Source organism: Perca flavescens, chromosome 16 (genome assembly GCF_004354835.1).
Source record: "Perca flavescens isolate YP-PL-M2 chromosome 16, PFLA_1.0, whole genome shotgun sequence".
NCBI classification, from domain to species: domain Eukaryota; kingdom Metazoa; phylum Chordata; class Actinopteri; order Perciformes; family Percidae; genus Perca; species Perca flavescens.
The window spans coordinates 6,911,253-6,927,855 of record NC_041346.1 but is presented as its reverse complement, the minus strand read 5'-3'; the positions used below and the strand labels follow the sequence as shown (position 1 = coordinate 6,927,855).

Genomic DNA, 16,603 nt, shown 5'->3' with positions numbered 1-16,603 from the left:
CTTTTAGACATTTTCCCGTTGCTTGCTAGTAGACGGAATTGACAAGGAGGCCCCTCCACGCAATACAAGTCAATGGAGAGCCATGAATTGTTTTAAATGTGCTGTCTCCATAGTCATAACACTAGCACCAGCTACTACTCAATTATATTGTGTGTAGCAAATGGTAATGCTTACACGCTAGAATAATCTGGTGAACATAACTTTATACCTGCTAATCATCAGCGTGTTGTCAGTTGTGAGCATGTTAGTATGCTCATTTTAGCATTTAGCATTGTGTCTAAGTACAGCGTCACAGCGCCGTTAGCATGGCTGTAGACCCTTTGTGCTGTTTGAATGACACTTGGTGAATTACTCACAGGCTTCTCCTCTTAGAGTGTATTTAGAGACAGTTACTCCGGCTCAGTGTTCTCTACAGAAAATATACAGAAAATTAATATTGTGTATATTAATGCTCTACCCTCAGCTCACTCTGTACGAAATAAATACTGAGCTCAATTGTGTAGACACAGAGAACCTAAACCCAGTTCTCTAAATGAAAATATCACTCAACTATAACACCGCCTCAAGGGGCCTTATTATTTTTCTTAGACAGATAAATCTACCTGCATGTACCGTACTGTGTAATATATCAAATTGTAGGCCTGCAGTAATTATCACATCCTCATTTAATCACTCCTATGGTTTACTGTATATTCACAAAAGGTCATTACAGAAGGGCAGAAAGAGGAAACTATTCCTCTGATCTATTGTTCTGATATCTAGCATGGCATTAAAGTCAAAACATCACCTGTTACTGACAAATAGGTCCTAATAAAATCATTTGGTGTGTTTTCCAGGTGCTGGTGGTGTGGGATATCAGTATAGCCAAAGCCAGAAACTACCGACTGTTTGAAGAGGTAAGAGGACTGCTGCTCTCTGGCGTTCTTTGACTTATTTATATATAGGCTACAGTTATAATTATGTATGTTTAGACATGACAATGTAACTAAGGCTGCACGATATGAGAAAAACATGCGATAACATTGTTGAATATCACGATAACCGTATCACTTGCAATAAATAATTATTGAAATGTATTCAGTTCTCCATTTCTGCTGCTTTCAGTATTCTCCTAAAATACAACAAATTGCTTGTTGAATTTAAAACAAATAAAAGGAAATCATTTCCAACATTCTTTTTTTTTTATCAAACAAATTGAACAGTAAATTAAATATAAAAGGCACCACTAAAAAAAAGTGACCGTTCCATTTTAAAGTGCCGTTTTTCTACTCATACTTTCTTTCAACTAACACCAAAAAATCTCTGAGTGTCCTTTTCGCGGTGTGTTTATTGCGGCAGTTGATATCGCGATGACGATTAAAAAAAAAAAAAAAAAAGAAGACATATTGTGCAGCCCTAAACGTAACATTTACATTATTAAAGTCTCCTGTTCGCCGTGGGTGTTTATTTTGAATTTTTCTTGCCAGGCGGACTGTGTGTTTCTGGACAACGAATTCACCTTCCCCACCCTGGCAGCTGTGATCGAACACTACTACAGCCATCCTCTTCCTCACCACGGCTCGCTCTGCCTGCAGAAGCCCTACACAAAGGGCTTCTGATCAACACCGTCGATCCGAAGCAGAACGGAGAGTCAGGATGCCTCTCCGTCAACGACACGTGGAGATAATCTCGCTCGCGCAGACGAAATAGCAGATCGTACCTCTCACTGTTCAGTGGGAAAGATCTGCGGTTGCACCAGAATGCACAGCAAAGCTTCATGTTAAACAGCAAGGACAGTAACTTTCTGACTGCTCGGACACCATGGGGTTGTGTACGCAACTTATGTCAACTGTAATAACAAGACGAAGTAGAAAAAAACATTAGCAATTAACAGTTAATGGAACATTATTTAAAGTGCTCTTATTATGCTTTTGGGCTTTTTACCCTTTACTTTATTGTGTTATGTATCTTTTTTGTGCACGTTATAGGTTTACAAAGTGAAAAAGCCCAAAGTCCACCCAAAGGGTCTTACCATCTCCAACAGAAAACACTGTTCACCAACTGCTCCAAACAGCTCTATTGTAGTCCAGCCTTTACTTCAGAGACAGACGTGGTCACTTTGGAACACACGTTATAATGCTCGCCTAGCTGCTAGCATGGCACGCCCTCATACTCTGCTTCTGACTGGCTAGTAGTCCTTACCTAGCTACTGAGCATGTGCGACTCCCAACAAAGATGGAACAGAAGTGCGATGTCTCACTCTGTAGCTAAAACAGAGAGCTCAACACACAGGGTGAAAAGAGGAGCTGCAGCAATGTGCAGTGCAACAAAAACATGGTGTTTTTTTGAAAATCAAACCATGTAAAGCTATTGTGGTACAACCTCTAAATACAATTATGAACCTGAAAATGAGCATAATATGAGCACTTAAACTCACTGTAGAATCATATCTTAACACAGCAAGCCATCGTCATCTTTTGTGCACTGACAAAATCCGCTACTGTAAACTGTAAAGTCCAGGTCAATTATTAAGGGAATATTTTAGTTTTGACAGAGATAAACCCCTTCTAAAATCTATCATACTGTCTGGACCAGAAATCTTAAAAGGGGAACTACGCCCATTTCCAAACTTCATACATGTTATTCCTATGGTCTAAGATAGTCCAAAGCTATAAGTAAACATGAACAACTCTCTCCGAAATCCCAAAAAACGAGAATGCTAAAAGTGGAATTTGTGTTGCCATCAAGTATAAAGCCTGGAACCGCTCCGTAGTTTAGAATTGGGACAGATGTAACACATGACACCGAGAGCTCCCGGGGGAATGTTTTGAGTACACGGGTAGATTTTCTGTTTCGGAACTGAGAACATTACGCAATGGGTCATGTAGAGCGAGTGGGTCATTGTTAACTAAGGGCTGATTCAAGTCCTGCATCACCCTGTTGGTAGTCTGAAAGGATAAAGCCAGACTTGGCCCCTCCGCTTCCATTCTCTGTGTGTTGCTGTTCTCAAACTACATTATCCCGCTAATTACATGGCTACATACTAATGAAATCAATAATTTAACAGAAAACATTGATGTAAAAGTGATTTTATTGATTTGAAAATGGTCTTCCAAAGTGTATGATCTGTGTATGAACTGCGACCACAGCTGTCCATCGCAGTGGTCTGCTATACAGAAATAACAGACTGTAGAATAACTGACCAATCAGAATCGAGTATACAACAAAGCCGTCTTATAAAACAGAATAAGTTAATTTGGGTTAAAAAAAAAAAAACAGAGAACAAAATCAAAGTCTCCTGTTTGTTGTTTATGGGGCAGTTCCAGACATTACACTTGATTACATCACAAGTTTGACACCTCCTCTGGTTTTCGGCTTTGAGAGAGAGTAGCTCATGTTCACACGTATCGACTAACCTATCCCAGGCCATGGAAAAAACATAATGGAATTCTTGATTTAGGCAGTGTTCCCCTTTTGAAACTGTCCTGCTGCTTTATGCCGTCTGAAGACACAGGGTTAACAGGAACGAGTGAAATGATGTGTAGTGACGAAGCCTCTCCCAGAGCCAGTGTGGTCAGATGCATGCGATGTATTTTGTCCACAGAGGGGCGCTGTGACGCCAAATTCCAAAAATCCAATCCAGCTTCACGATAGGATCCTGAGATTCTGTCTCTTGACATGTGTTTGGGTCCGTCCCAATGGCCACTCTCTATATTTGGGAGAAGTCAAGTCCCTCACTTCAACTTCAACTGCAACTGAACTGAAAAAACAAACAATCTTTTTAATGATTTCTGGTTTAATTTAAGAAAAGGATTTCTCCAAATCACAAAAGAAAAAAACAAATGTTTTTACAAATGTCAAATGTGTGCTATTATTCCAAGTCTCATCAATATGAATATATTTTTGATATTTAAGAGATAACTATCTCTGAAAGTTACTACGCCATAACTGCATATTGATTGGACAGGAATCATTTTCAGGGTGAATATCAACATGTCGAAAAAGTTCAACTTTGTTTTGTGTCTGTTGATTTTCGGCAGCCCTTAAACGAACTTGTGGGTGCATTACAGCCAACATCTGGACCAGGGTGGGACTGTGGTGAATTGTGGGAGACACGTACCTCTGAATATCCCTCTGAAGGAGTAATGGGACAATAATAATAACTGTCCTACTAATTGGTGGAGCATGGCAAGCGCTTAAGTCTTCCAACAGTTTGGGTATTGGGATGATCCTGTTGTCTCTTATAGTCTCATCATGTGACCCAAATTGGACCAGTTCCAGGACCAAACCACACAGACTTGTGTCATCCCGAACAGACGCATATACCCCGAACCTCAGAAGTCATAATTGAGAGGGCAGCAACATCTTCAAATATTACACAAATCTTCAGCCTCTCGCCCAGACTTTGTACCTCTGTTATCTCTGTGTAACCTATTTAGTTCGCGGGACACATGCACATCTCTCTTGTCCAAGTGCAGAGTCCAAAAACTAATTTGTGATTTCATGCCAAGGACTTTTTTTTTCTTGCGGGTCCATGGAGGGTAAAAACATCTCACTTATTAAAAAAAAAAAAAACCAGACCATAAATGGTGCTAAATGCCAAACTGAACATGAAGAAACTCAAATTTGATTTGTTTCTCAATTGCAAAAAATGTTGACATTCTGCAAATACAGTTTGTACACCACTGACTTTAATGCTGTAAATCACTATATTTATATGTAAATGCTGTATGTACTGTAAAAATGTAAATATATTGTTTTCTACAGAAATATATATTGAGACTGTATAAAGGATTACGCAGAGCCTCCTGTTGGTTGCCTTTTGTTAAATTTCTGTATCTAAACTTTTGAGCTTACCGATTGGCCTGTAAAGAAGTTATAGGTTTGAGCATCATAACGCACAAACTCGAGGAAGACAACACTAGAAACTCACCCAATGTAAAAATGCTATATTAATAATTTGATTCAAGCTATAGTGCGCAGCTATTTTATATTAATGAAAATCTGTTAACATTCAAGCCATTGCCAAACGAGTTGCTACAAAGCTAACTAAGACTACCAGCTCCACACAACTCTCTCTGGATTTCTCATTTCACAAAGACACATCCCTACAGTCAGGAAACAACAGCTGATAGATAGATAGATAGATAGATAGATAGATAGATAGATAGATTTTTATTGATCCCAAAAAAGTGGGAAATGCCGGTGTTGCAGCAGCAAAAGTATCAGACACGCATCACACATACAGAATATACATGAAGTAAAAGGAAACAATATACATGAAATAATAATAGGATACAATATAAGAACAAATAGTTTATAATATCTATAAAATACAATGGTTGTGAACCTTCACTGGTCTCACGATTCAATATGATTACGATTATCCTGTCAACCATTCAAATCGATTCAATATCACGATGCGTCACCTCAGTATTGTTATATTACCACACATGGCATTCATGGACAAATTCAAGCCGTCGGCCATATATGAAATGAAAATGAAAACTTTTTTTTTATCGTATCTGCTCTCTAAAAAAGACACTTTCTGAATGTAGCGGAGTGTGAAGCTCCTCTCCCTTCTCTGCCACTCTCTCAAAGGGCTAAGAAGTAGAGGAAATAAAAATGAAAATACTGAATGAGCTACCAGCTCCCCTTCGCAGAGGGATAAAGTAACTCCCCCCTTTGGCTACAAACCTCTTCAGAATCCTGGCCCAGATTTGGGCACGATTGTTATCTGCCTTCAGCCGGTGCTAAGAGCTTCCTGGTGAGATGAGGATCAAACTGTTTGGTCTGAGTCAGTGTTGATGTCTGTAGGCTGTGTGCAATTCTCTGCCTTATAAATGTCGCTTCTCAGCTGGATTTCAACATACCGAGACATTTTTTTTTTTTTTGAAAACAAAAACTCTGCCAGAGCCTGGTGTATTTTTGTTTGTTTTTTAACCATCTGGAGCTGAATTCCTTCAATTTTGTTCTGTTCTAGATGAATCTCTGTTCAGCTTGTTTTTATACGACCAACTTTAAAGCTGCTGTTTCAATGCCCTGCTGGACACTTACCTAACATTTCTCTCTGCTGTGAGCAACTCTGCAAGGACAACTTTAACAACATGTAATGTGTCTTAGTCATTTCAGGTAAAGCCTTAACTCTCATATATGTTGCACTGGTCCTTTGCAAAGACAGGAACCCCTTGCTGACTGCATAACACAGTATACAATGTATTTATTTATTTTTTTTATCTAGGGAAAACCTTGGAAAACTGCCACAACATTTGCAGGTTAACATGGACGTGGGGGTGAAGTGGCTGACATGGAGCCATCTGGTACTGTTAATGTTCACCTTGGGCGAGGGACATCTATCTGCCATGTTTAATTAGAGTTTCTTGACTGCGCAGAAAATCATTAAAGGTCCAATGTGTGGGAGTTTCTCCCATCTGGCGGTGAGATCACATATCGCAATCAACTCTCTCGCGCCACGCAGCTGAAAGTACATATGACAGTTACGGTATCTTTCACGCTTCAATATCCTTTTTTTTTTCTTTTTCTGGGTGAAGAAGAAGACTCCTGTTCCTGAAATTTGGATTTTGAATACATGTGGTCCTCCATGTTTTCCTTCTTCAAACTTGCCGGGGCCGGGAAGCTACGATACCCATTAGCAGCTTTAGCAGCACCTGTGAGTTTATCATGTGACAGCGAAAAAAAGCAAAAGGCGGAGCAGTATGTCCTGTATGTCCCTTACCGGCTAACGTAGTTCAAGATGGAGCATGAATATGGAGCGTTTGCGAATGCAAATGTCAAATTTCAAGCCAAAAGGAATACTTGGAATTGATGATGGGGGTAAATATTCATGAAAAAGGACAAGTTTGTGAACGGGCAACACAGATTTTGATAATGAACAACTAAACACGTTACTCACTGGACCTTTAAGCTTCTCGAAAGCAACCAATCAGCTTGCAGCCAACGCAGACTGGTTACAGTCACAGTCATAGTTTGTTTTTTTATTTATTTGAAAGCATTTTTAATCCATGGTATCTCTGTACTCTAACAGGACTCTGAAGTTAGAGGCCACATGCCTCTTTTCAGCCAATGTGTCCTTTTGGTTAGTTTAAGCCACTCTAGGCGGTTTCACATTGCATATTCTTTACCCAAGGCTATACTTCTAGTTGACCCTGGGGTAACTTACTGTAGTCCCCACACAAATTGTTAACCCAGGCCCAGGGCTATAGAGAGGCAAAGTCCTTAACCTTCCAGTGGACCTCATGGCACCTTAATTCGGAAACTAAATATGCATGATAGAGGCAAATTATGTTTTGATCCCGTTTGAATTGAGCCATGGATTACAAATATGAAATTTAAAGATACATTTTTCAACTGAAGAAAGTCTCAGTTTGTCGTATGACCAGTTAGTTTTGTGTGAAACCGCTCAGTGAACTACATCTCTCGTCTACCACAATTTACGTCGCCTTGCTAGCTAGAGACTTAGCTTGACACATCATATGTGTAACTCATGGCTCAATTAAAATGGTGAAAAAAATTATTTGTCTATCTCCATTCACTCCCGCTCATATTTATTCCGAATTAAGGTCCCATTGCGGTCCACCGGAAGGGGAGGGACTTTGCCTCTCTATACGATTCATACTGCACTTTCACTAGCCCTGGGTTAAATGTCCGTTGGAACACGTTACTAATGTTAACATTCTAGAATTCCAATGTTTGATTCGCCCCATTTAAACACTGGCAACTTTTAGCCCTGGGTTTAGTCGGTTTTCATGGGATAATCCCGCAAACTCTGGGCTAACCCTGCTCTGGAGCAAGGCCAGCCAGTCCTAGGCTAAAGTCAGGGTTAGCCCACTTTGGAATGTGCCAGTGTGAAAGCTTTTTGAGCCCCAGGCTAACAGGATAAGTGCAGTGTAAAAAGCTCTTCAGTTGTTGATGTAAGTGCAAAAATAAATCTGAAACCTAAATATACTAAATAACAATTCCGGCGCAAATGATCAGTCGAAAGACGAACGCCGCGTTTGAGCTATGCTTCTGGTTACTGGTTGCACAACAGAGCCTGCTTGTATACGTGAACGCTACTGTCTTGATGATATATCTTTTTAATAAACTGTCTGTACACTTACAACATTCTCAATGTTTCAGTTTACATGTAGGGACCCTCATTATGCTACCCTCCGCCCCCAAAGACTAGCGTTATGAGCTAATCAGCGTTTCGCGCTAGCTTGTTTCAAGCTAGAGACCCATTTGATTAGCATGAAAACATATCCCAGAGAACAGTCGACTCGGTAGACATGTTATTATATTATATATTATATATTATAAGCTTAGACTCTCTGCACCTGTAAACATGTAGCCACTGCACTGTAAAACATTGTGAGACGATTGTGATTGGTTTAAAGAAATGCCAAAAAACCAGAGCACGTTTTTCTCCCATCCCGGAATCCTGTGTGGACTAGCCAGACCCTCCTTCGCAGCGCTGTGGAGGAAGGTCTGGCAAAGCGAAACTATATCGTGACGTGATTTTCTATTTTTTTTTATAGCATTTACATTCAAGAAATAGTTTGGCACTTTGAAAAATATGCTCATTTGCTTTCATACCACTCTCATGGTTTTTAGCTTATCTTGGCACTAGCAATAGCTAGCCTGGCTATGTCCAAACTTTTCAAAATGTGCATTGCAACACCAGGCCATATTCCGATCAACATTAGTACTGCATAAAACATGCAATAGCCTAATATTATTTATTTTATTGAATCTGCTGCATTGGTGCAGTGGCCCCAGCCTTGCTTTTAGTGCAGCGCAAAGCAGCTTCATCTGGCAATGCACTGCTTTGGTCAAATGTGTGCCAACACATGTTCCTGGTAGATTACTTTGTAACAGGAACTTCACTGTTTACCTGCCAATCACAACCATTTCATTTCATTTTTCATTTTATTGTTTATTTTTACAGGGACAATGCACAATTAAAAGTAATTGCACCAGAGTTAGCTAATAGCTAGTTTACATCTGCTGTCCCTGGGCAGGTAAACACATAAAATAACATACATTACATATACACCACATAAAACTTCACAATACATACATATCCAGAAATATAAAGTTTAAAACCAAAATATACCAAGGAGAATACAAATGATTGCTTCTGTTTTAACTTTTCAGTGTTGTAAAATTCTGTCATTATAAACAGCATTATTAACAACTTTGCAGTGTGTCGGTGTCTGATCGGCCTTCAAGCTTATGGATCTATGACAGAAACTTTTTGGATTGTATTTCATTGTCTCCTTTTTACCTGTAGCGACACACACTGCTCTTTTTTTGTTATTTAATGATTAAAGATTGGTTGATTTCACTCAATTCTGGTCTAAGTGTTTTTTACTGTATCTGATCAACAGCCGCATCGCCCCTGCAAATATATTGTGACAATTCTCTGCCATGGGAAGATAAAAAAAAAAAACTCTACTTATTGTTTCTTCAAAACTCTAATTATTTCCAGCAGTTAGAGAGCAAATTATCAAGTGAAATAAGAGTGATCTTCATGGGTTAGGTTCTTGCTTGGGAGCCCTTCAAATAATGATTTTCCACAGTTGATTTTCATAAGAGATAGATTTTTCAACCGTTAGATCTGCAATCGTGTGGTTGTGTGTTTGTGAGTGTGACTGCAAGAAAGAGATGCTGACAGTCATAGAGAGACGGAGACACTTTGTATTTTATTTTTTGTACAGTGGTTTGTGTGTGTGTGTTTTTTTTTCAGGGCATGTAAAAATCTGGGACAGACTGAGCCTTGGGGTGTATCAGCAACCATCAGCCATCGCTGAAGATGAGGTTCAATCCTCTGATAAGAACTGATGAGAGCCTATGAAAGCTGGCAGCACGCGGCCCTCTGGAAAATCCAAAAGGCCCGGTGATCAAAATAGGGGAGAAATAGCATCAGACAGACGGAGGGAAGAACATGTTAAGAGCTGAGTTTTGGTTCCAAGATTTGGTATTCACTCTATGAGACATCTGCTCTTACAAAATGATTGGCAATGAAAGCCAAAACTACTTCCCGCAACACATTTTTGTTCACCTCTGCGTTGGTTCATTGGGTTGACGTTTCAGTCACAAGAACATTTGTCTTGAGAAAGATCATCGTGACCGAAACGTCGACCGAACACACCGAACGCAGAGGTGACAAGTGTGTGGGAATTTTCTTTGTTCTTCTGGAAATGGACCTTCCGAGAAGGATTTAATTCCCTTCTCCACAAAGGAGACAAAGCAAGCGGAGTGAATGTTGCTTTTTCTACTCAATAATACCAAACTAAACACGTTTTTTTTTTAAACTGGTAGCTACTGTACTTCAATCCTTTACTTGCCAAAATGACAACGCGTCATCTTCTGTAGGCCAAGGGCAATTCCAGGATTTTTTTAGGGGTGGCACAGGGGGACCAATAATCAGTCAGGGGGGGGGGGGGCATTTTATCAGAATATAGCATAGAAAATCTGCTTAGAAATATAGGAAATATTGGATAGGATAGAACATAATGCAATTCTGCTGAATAAAACATCACTTGTTTTCATTTTAAATAAATTGTATATCAGAATACAATGCACATTTTATTTTTTTATTTAAAGATACAGATACAAAAAACATAGATTATTACATAAATAACAATCCGATGCCCGCATCACAGTGTTTATAGCCATGGCTAATTCGCAACACCTGTCCCTAGGAGGGCTTTTAACAGTTCAAATTTTGTATAGACTTCCTGTTGTTCCTCTCTTCTAGCCCCACCACTGCTGTAGGCTAATTTTGACATTTAGAATGATGAGCTTAGGTAATTGTGATTTTTCCTATTTGGATAAAAATATCTAATATCTGATAAAAGAAATTTGTTGTCCAATCTTCACTTTGATGAATAATAGAATAAAACTCAATCAGCCTCAGTTGTCCTTACTGTAATATATGTTTATTTTAACAAATCTGACATCAGAGAAGCGTTAAGTATGGACAGCACACATTGGTAGTCTCCACCAAGAAAAACTTAAAGGAATACGCCACCGTTTGTTGAAATAGGGCTTATCACTGTCTACCCTGGCTGTAGATAGGTGGGCCAATGCATTTTTTTGTGTCAGTGCAAGTAATTAGGTTATTTTTGTCTTTTGTTGGCTCACTTTTACTCACAACATGCTAACCGGCAACATAGGATTCCATTCACTACGCTAAGCTAACTAGCGGCGGCACTGCCGGTGTTGCACCGGACTAAAACGACGCATGCACAAAAAATGCGTTGGCCCACCTATCTACAGCTAGGGGAGACCGTGATAAGCCCTATTTCAACAAATGGTGGCATATCCCTTTAAATTCTTCTTAAACTTATCTCAACTTCATATGATACCTACGCCTTAAAGAAATCCCGCCTGAGGGGCAGACCAGTGTCTGTGATGGCCAAGACCAGTTCTCATCCGTGCTTATTATGAGGATGAGGCATCTCCAAGGTCTTCAGCTTATCTACCAGACAGAGTGAAGGTCCTCACACACAGTATGCCAAGGGTCAAGGTCCCCCTGAGTATGTGGCCGCGAGTCCTGTTTGACAGGAAAGTCAGAGAATCTTGGGAAACGTATGGAAATGAAATGGGACACTGTCCTGTAATTAACACTTATGGTCATAGTGGCCACTGTTTCGTAAAGAAATTTTATGTTCAGCAAACTACTTTTCTACTGGTGGAGCTTAATTGCAGTACAGTAGCCTAATTACAGATTTCCACATGAGCCGATCAACACAAACCAAGGGATTGCACTCTTTGCCCCTTTGTGGCTGAAGGTGAAGGAGTGATATATATATTTTTTAAATTAGACTATTGTGATAGTTATAGAAGGAAAATCTGGAACTAAAGAAACGTGCTGGGTCGAACACCTAATCATTAATCATTCCCTGGTTATATTTTGCAACTGGTCCAGAGTAATTGATAAATAAACTGTAAACTGTAAGCTGATAGATAGATAGATAGATAGATAGATAGATAGATAGATAGATAGATAGATAGATAGATAGATAGATAGGCCTACTATTTAGCTATCTATTGATTTACAAATAAATAACCACGAAATATAAATAGAATTGCGTAACTCTGTAATTATATATAGTCTAATTTCTCCTATTTTATTGAGATTTGTGTGTAAATAAGATCTACTTCTTGTCTATCATTTATGCGGATGGCGAAGGGTTAACAATGTTCCAAGAACTCCTGAGGGAGGAAGAGAAATCCTCCTCGGCTGTGACGGGCTCTGTGTAGCACCACTAACAGACCGGTTACCGGGGACCGCTCGTTACCGTCAACTTTAGGAAATGGATATCCGCTCGAGAGGGGTGAACGGGAGCCCGAACGGCCCCCACTGCGCGTGTGTGTAGGAACGAGCTCATAAGGCGCGTGGTCTGCGCTGCGGCCGCCTCCAGTTTATTTCTCACTGCTCCTCTTTCGGGCACGGTTCTGTGCTGCTGGTCGGTCGGTGGCTTCGGCAGGTGCGGCTGTGGTGTTCGGTTCCGCTCTGTGTCTATGAGCGCTCGTGTCTGTTGTCTGTATGTGTGGTTTGCGCGTGAACCGGCAGAATCAAAGTAGAAGCAGGCCAGCGCGAGCCAGCAGAAAAGGCAGGCAGGCAGGGCAGAGATGCAGCCCGCGAGCGCTCAGCTAGCAACCGTGCGTACACTGAAAGAGATGGTCACGTCCACACCGGGGATCCTCTTGCTGCCCATGCTAATATGTCTCCAGCACTGCATTAACGTCCACGGTAAGTCTCGAGTCCTCCGTGTGTGTATTTGTTCGCTTATGTGTCCGTGTTTGTGTGTGTTGGGGAAACACGCACTGTGTGTCCTGTGAGGTTAGCTAACATTACCGAGCTGTACACCTGTCTTGGCTGCTCTTCTTTGAGGGAATGACCGTGCTTGGCTACACCTTGGGCTAATCAAACTGGCTCTTCTTCTTAGCATAGACACCTCCTTAAATAACATAATTCGGGGGCTGGAATTAATAATTTTCTGCCTTTTGCGTGCTTTTAAATTTATTTATAAGGAATGTGTTATGTTCTTAAATTAGTAATGCGTGTTTCAGCTCAATAGCTGTCCCTGGAAATGAAAAGGGGGGGCGATGGAGAGGCCCGTGTGGTTTGTGTTGCCTGCTGTACAGCACTACTTGTCGCCACTCATTGCTGGCCAATTAGCCCTGCGGTCAATTAACGTTAATTTTGCCCCTGAAAACACGCAGTCCTTCAGAATAAACGCCCGGCTGTTGTACAGTTTTGGTGGTTGTGCGTGTCCTGATTTCTCGTTCGCTTCCGCTGTGGGATTTTCTTCTGCCGTCACACCACCCCCAGCTAGGTTGGTAATTTATGTATTTATTTATTTAAGTCCTGAAGTGGAAACCGACAGCGGGAGTGGGGTGGCAGGGAGAAGGAAAAAAGGGGTTACAGTGGACTGATGTATCAGCGATAAAACCGGGTATGAAGCAGCAGCAGGTGAGGAGTGACCGGCCAATTACCGACCGCAGGTGAACCCAATGAGGGCCTAATTATGAGCAGAGTGGCCAAGTGGTGGTAATCCATCAAAAAATAAAATTGATGTAAAGTTTTGCTGACCTCGTCTGTTTTTATATTACGATTTTGGACCTTTCTGTTTTGAGATAAACAAGTAATTGTTGGTGCAGCCCTACATGGATATTCACATTTGGGATTCTGAAAGCAGCAAATGTTGGGTGCTTTAGCTTGATGATTTAGTTATAGAAAAGTGTTTAGTTTTTTTACTTGATCAACTAATTAATTGCACTAATTCACATCCTAAATGTTATATTAAATATGTTGCGAACCAGCCCTGATCCAAGAATATCTATAACTTAGTGAAAAATACATGGTTTTACCAGTGTTTTTACCCTATTTGTGGAAGACTTAGGTGCCCTTATTTGGCAGGGGATTTAGGGTTGTAGTTTTTTTTTTTTAAGTTTTTTTTCATTTTGGACCATTGTTATTACCATATCTGTTTCTAAAACTGTGAAAAATAGACGGATTATACAAATTAACACTCAAAAAGCTTAAAGACAAAACTTGCTAAAGAAGTCCACTGGGGACAAACTACAACCATTAGATAGAGAAAAGTATTTAGGTTACATTTATTCAGCTTAGGTGATGCCCAAAACGGCTTCTGTGCTGCATCTCTAACCCTTATAGTGGTATTGGGTTAAACCCTGTTTACTGTAAATTGAAGAGTCCCTTGTTGGTTAAGTTAAATTGTGATTTATTTAATTACTTTGCACTTGCCTAATGTTGTCCCCCCTCCCTTGCTGCTTAGAAGATTGGCTACAATCCAAGGATTTTGTTATCAGAGTTGGAGATAGAACTGTAGGACTTTTCTTGCCCCAGGTACATAGTTTTTTTTATTTTTTTTATTAATGCAGTTACTATCATTTCAGCAGTAGTTTGCACGCAGGCTAAATCACATTTCAGCAGTATACTTTGCACAGGCTAAATTATGTAACCGCTCAGAGGCAGAGAGCGGTGTTGGCTGCCTGTGTCTTATACAGATCAGTCTCTCGAATTCCTACCTACTGTGGGAAATGGCCTTTGAAGGGGAATCGGTGAATCAAAGCTAGTCCTTTTTTTTATAATGTGCACACACTCCCCATAACATGCATACACCCACCACCTCTTTCTCATTCTCAGTGGGAAACCCAAACACACATGTACACGCACACACAGATTGAGGTTGTGTGAGCCTATTTGAACAAGACGTAATGCAAATTGGATAGCGGCAAGAGCAGCAGCAGCAGCAGCAGCAGTAGCAACGCTGGCCTGATTTAAAATGGATGTATTTTCCCTCCACGGTTACTGTGATACCATGCTAGACCCAGATCCGCAGCTATATGAGTGGGGGGGTGGGCTGTGTGGGGGTGCGCTTGGTTCTTGAAGTGGGCGGAGTGGTGGACAGAGGGAGGAGGAGTAGTACACTGCAACAGTTTCTGTTACTGGGGAAAATTGCATTACCATGACCTCCAGTGTGACAGTGTTTTATAAAGCACACAATGATCTATTATTTTGGGATGTAGACGGTTTGCCTGTTGAGTCTGTGGTTTGAAAACCATGGGGAGTACAAGCAGGTGAATAACTAGCATGTGGAATAATCTGTCATTTCAAACTCAAGCCTTTTTAGTGAAGAAGAGTTTGCTCTTTTAGTTAACATACCTACAGTATGATCAACACACGCATTCATAACCTTTAAAGATGGTGGACTAGGGTCTAGGGCTGTGCAATTTATTGGAAATTTTAATCGCGGTTACGATTTTGGCTCCTAATGATCACAAAACCAGAATAATTGAGAAACTACGTTTTGCGAGTATACTTATTTTGTCTTGTGTTCTGAATATAAACATGTTCAAACGGGAAAAGTATAAAGGGATATTTCACAGTTCTAGGTGTTTTTACTGTTTTAACCTTCAGTTGTTTTTTTTTTTTTTTTTTTTTTTTTCTTTATATGCAACATCTTTCCAAAAGTCAGTGAGTTATCCTGTTACATAATTGTGATTATTTATTTTTTCATCATAACTGAGCAGCCTTAATAGTCATTGTAGGACAAAAATTTGATTTTAAAAATTGTTAGGCTTAATATTTTGAGTCTTTTTAATGAGAAATGTTTTGAAAAGTCACAACATTGCAAAGTTGTAATACTTTCACAATAAACTCAGAATATCTTGAGTGTAATTCTGAAGCTTTCTGTGATCAGACGTCAGTGTCTTGCTGTTTGACAAACTGTGAGAAATGAAGAAAATCGAGCTAAAATGGATCCAAACATCGTCCACATAAAGTACACAAAGCTGTTTTCTATGTGGTTCTGGATTCCCCAAATTCTGTCTAGTTAATGTTTCTGAGTTTTGAACTTTATTTATATATATTTTTTTAATTTGTTTGAAATGGTATTATGCAACTATTACAAAAATATTGCTGCATCTAGCTTCCCAAAATCCTTAATTAGCTGATGGGTCCTCATGAGCTAATCTTGAAATAATTTATGCAAAACGATGACAAAAAAGGCACACAAAGGATTTTGAAGGAATAAAAGCACTGACATTTTTCATGCTTTTTTATTTTTTATTTTTTTTCTTCAAGACAAAGTACTGAAAGCTTCCTCAGCCATTATGTGGTAGCACTAGCAGTGTACAGTTTGGAGAGTTTCGACTTCAGGTGTCAGCTAAAAATTTAGTCTGACACTGCAGGGAAAAGGAGAATACTCTTGTACAGGTTTATATACTTGAGGTTGCTATCGGAGTCTGTTATAGTGCTGATTGGATCAAAGTGCAGGGTGTGCACTTTTCCTGACTGTAAGTCAAAGAGACTAGAATAGTAACTCCAGAGAATACACCCTTAAAGAACCAAAACACAGGAATATATCCTTCTTGAATCAGAATCGTTAAAATCCAAACAATGCCCAACCCTACATGTGACCTTTTTTTTTTTTTTTTTTTTTTTTTTTTTTTTTTTTTGCTCAATTTGTTCAATAAAATGTTAAATTATTTTTATTTATTTTTTTTAAATTCAACAAGCGATTTTATTTTAGCAGAATGCTGAAAGCAGCAGAACAAAGTACACTTTAACACCTGTTTATCGCAA

General features: G+C 39.7%; 2 protein-coding genes across 9 annotated transcripts in view; both read left to right on the top strand.

Moving 5' to 3' along the window:
- Positions 1-1,906, top strand: part of sh3bp2 (SH3-domain binding protein 2) — a 61,462-nt gene extending 59,556 nt beyond the window's left edge. For all 6 annotated transcript variants that reach the window (XM_028601780.1, XM_028601778.1, XM_028601779.1 and 3 more), the window contains 2 exons: positions 837-896; positions 1,467-1,906. In XM_028601780.1, coding sequence (XP_028457581.1) covers positions 837-896; positions 1,467-1,598 — 192 coding nt within the window. In that variant the 3' untranslated portion in view covers positions 1,599-1,906. The remainder of the gene's footprint in view (positions 1-836; positions 897-1,466) is intronic.
- Positions 1,907-12,225: 10,319 nt separating this feature from the next.
- vldlr (very low density lipoprotein receptor) overlaps positions 12,226-16,603 on the top strand; it is a 60,108-nt gene continuing 55,730 nt past the window's right edge. For 2 of the 3 annotated variants that reach the window (XM_028600988.1, XM_028600990.1), the window contains exon 1: positions 12,226-12,742. In XM_028600988.1, coding sequence (XP_028456789.1) covers positions 12,622-12,742 — 121 coding nt within the window. In that variant the 5' untranslated portion in view covers positions 12,226-12,621. The remainder of the gene's footprint in view (positions 12,743-16,603) is intronic. The other variant, XM_028600989.1, reaches the window with a different exon arrangement.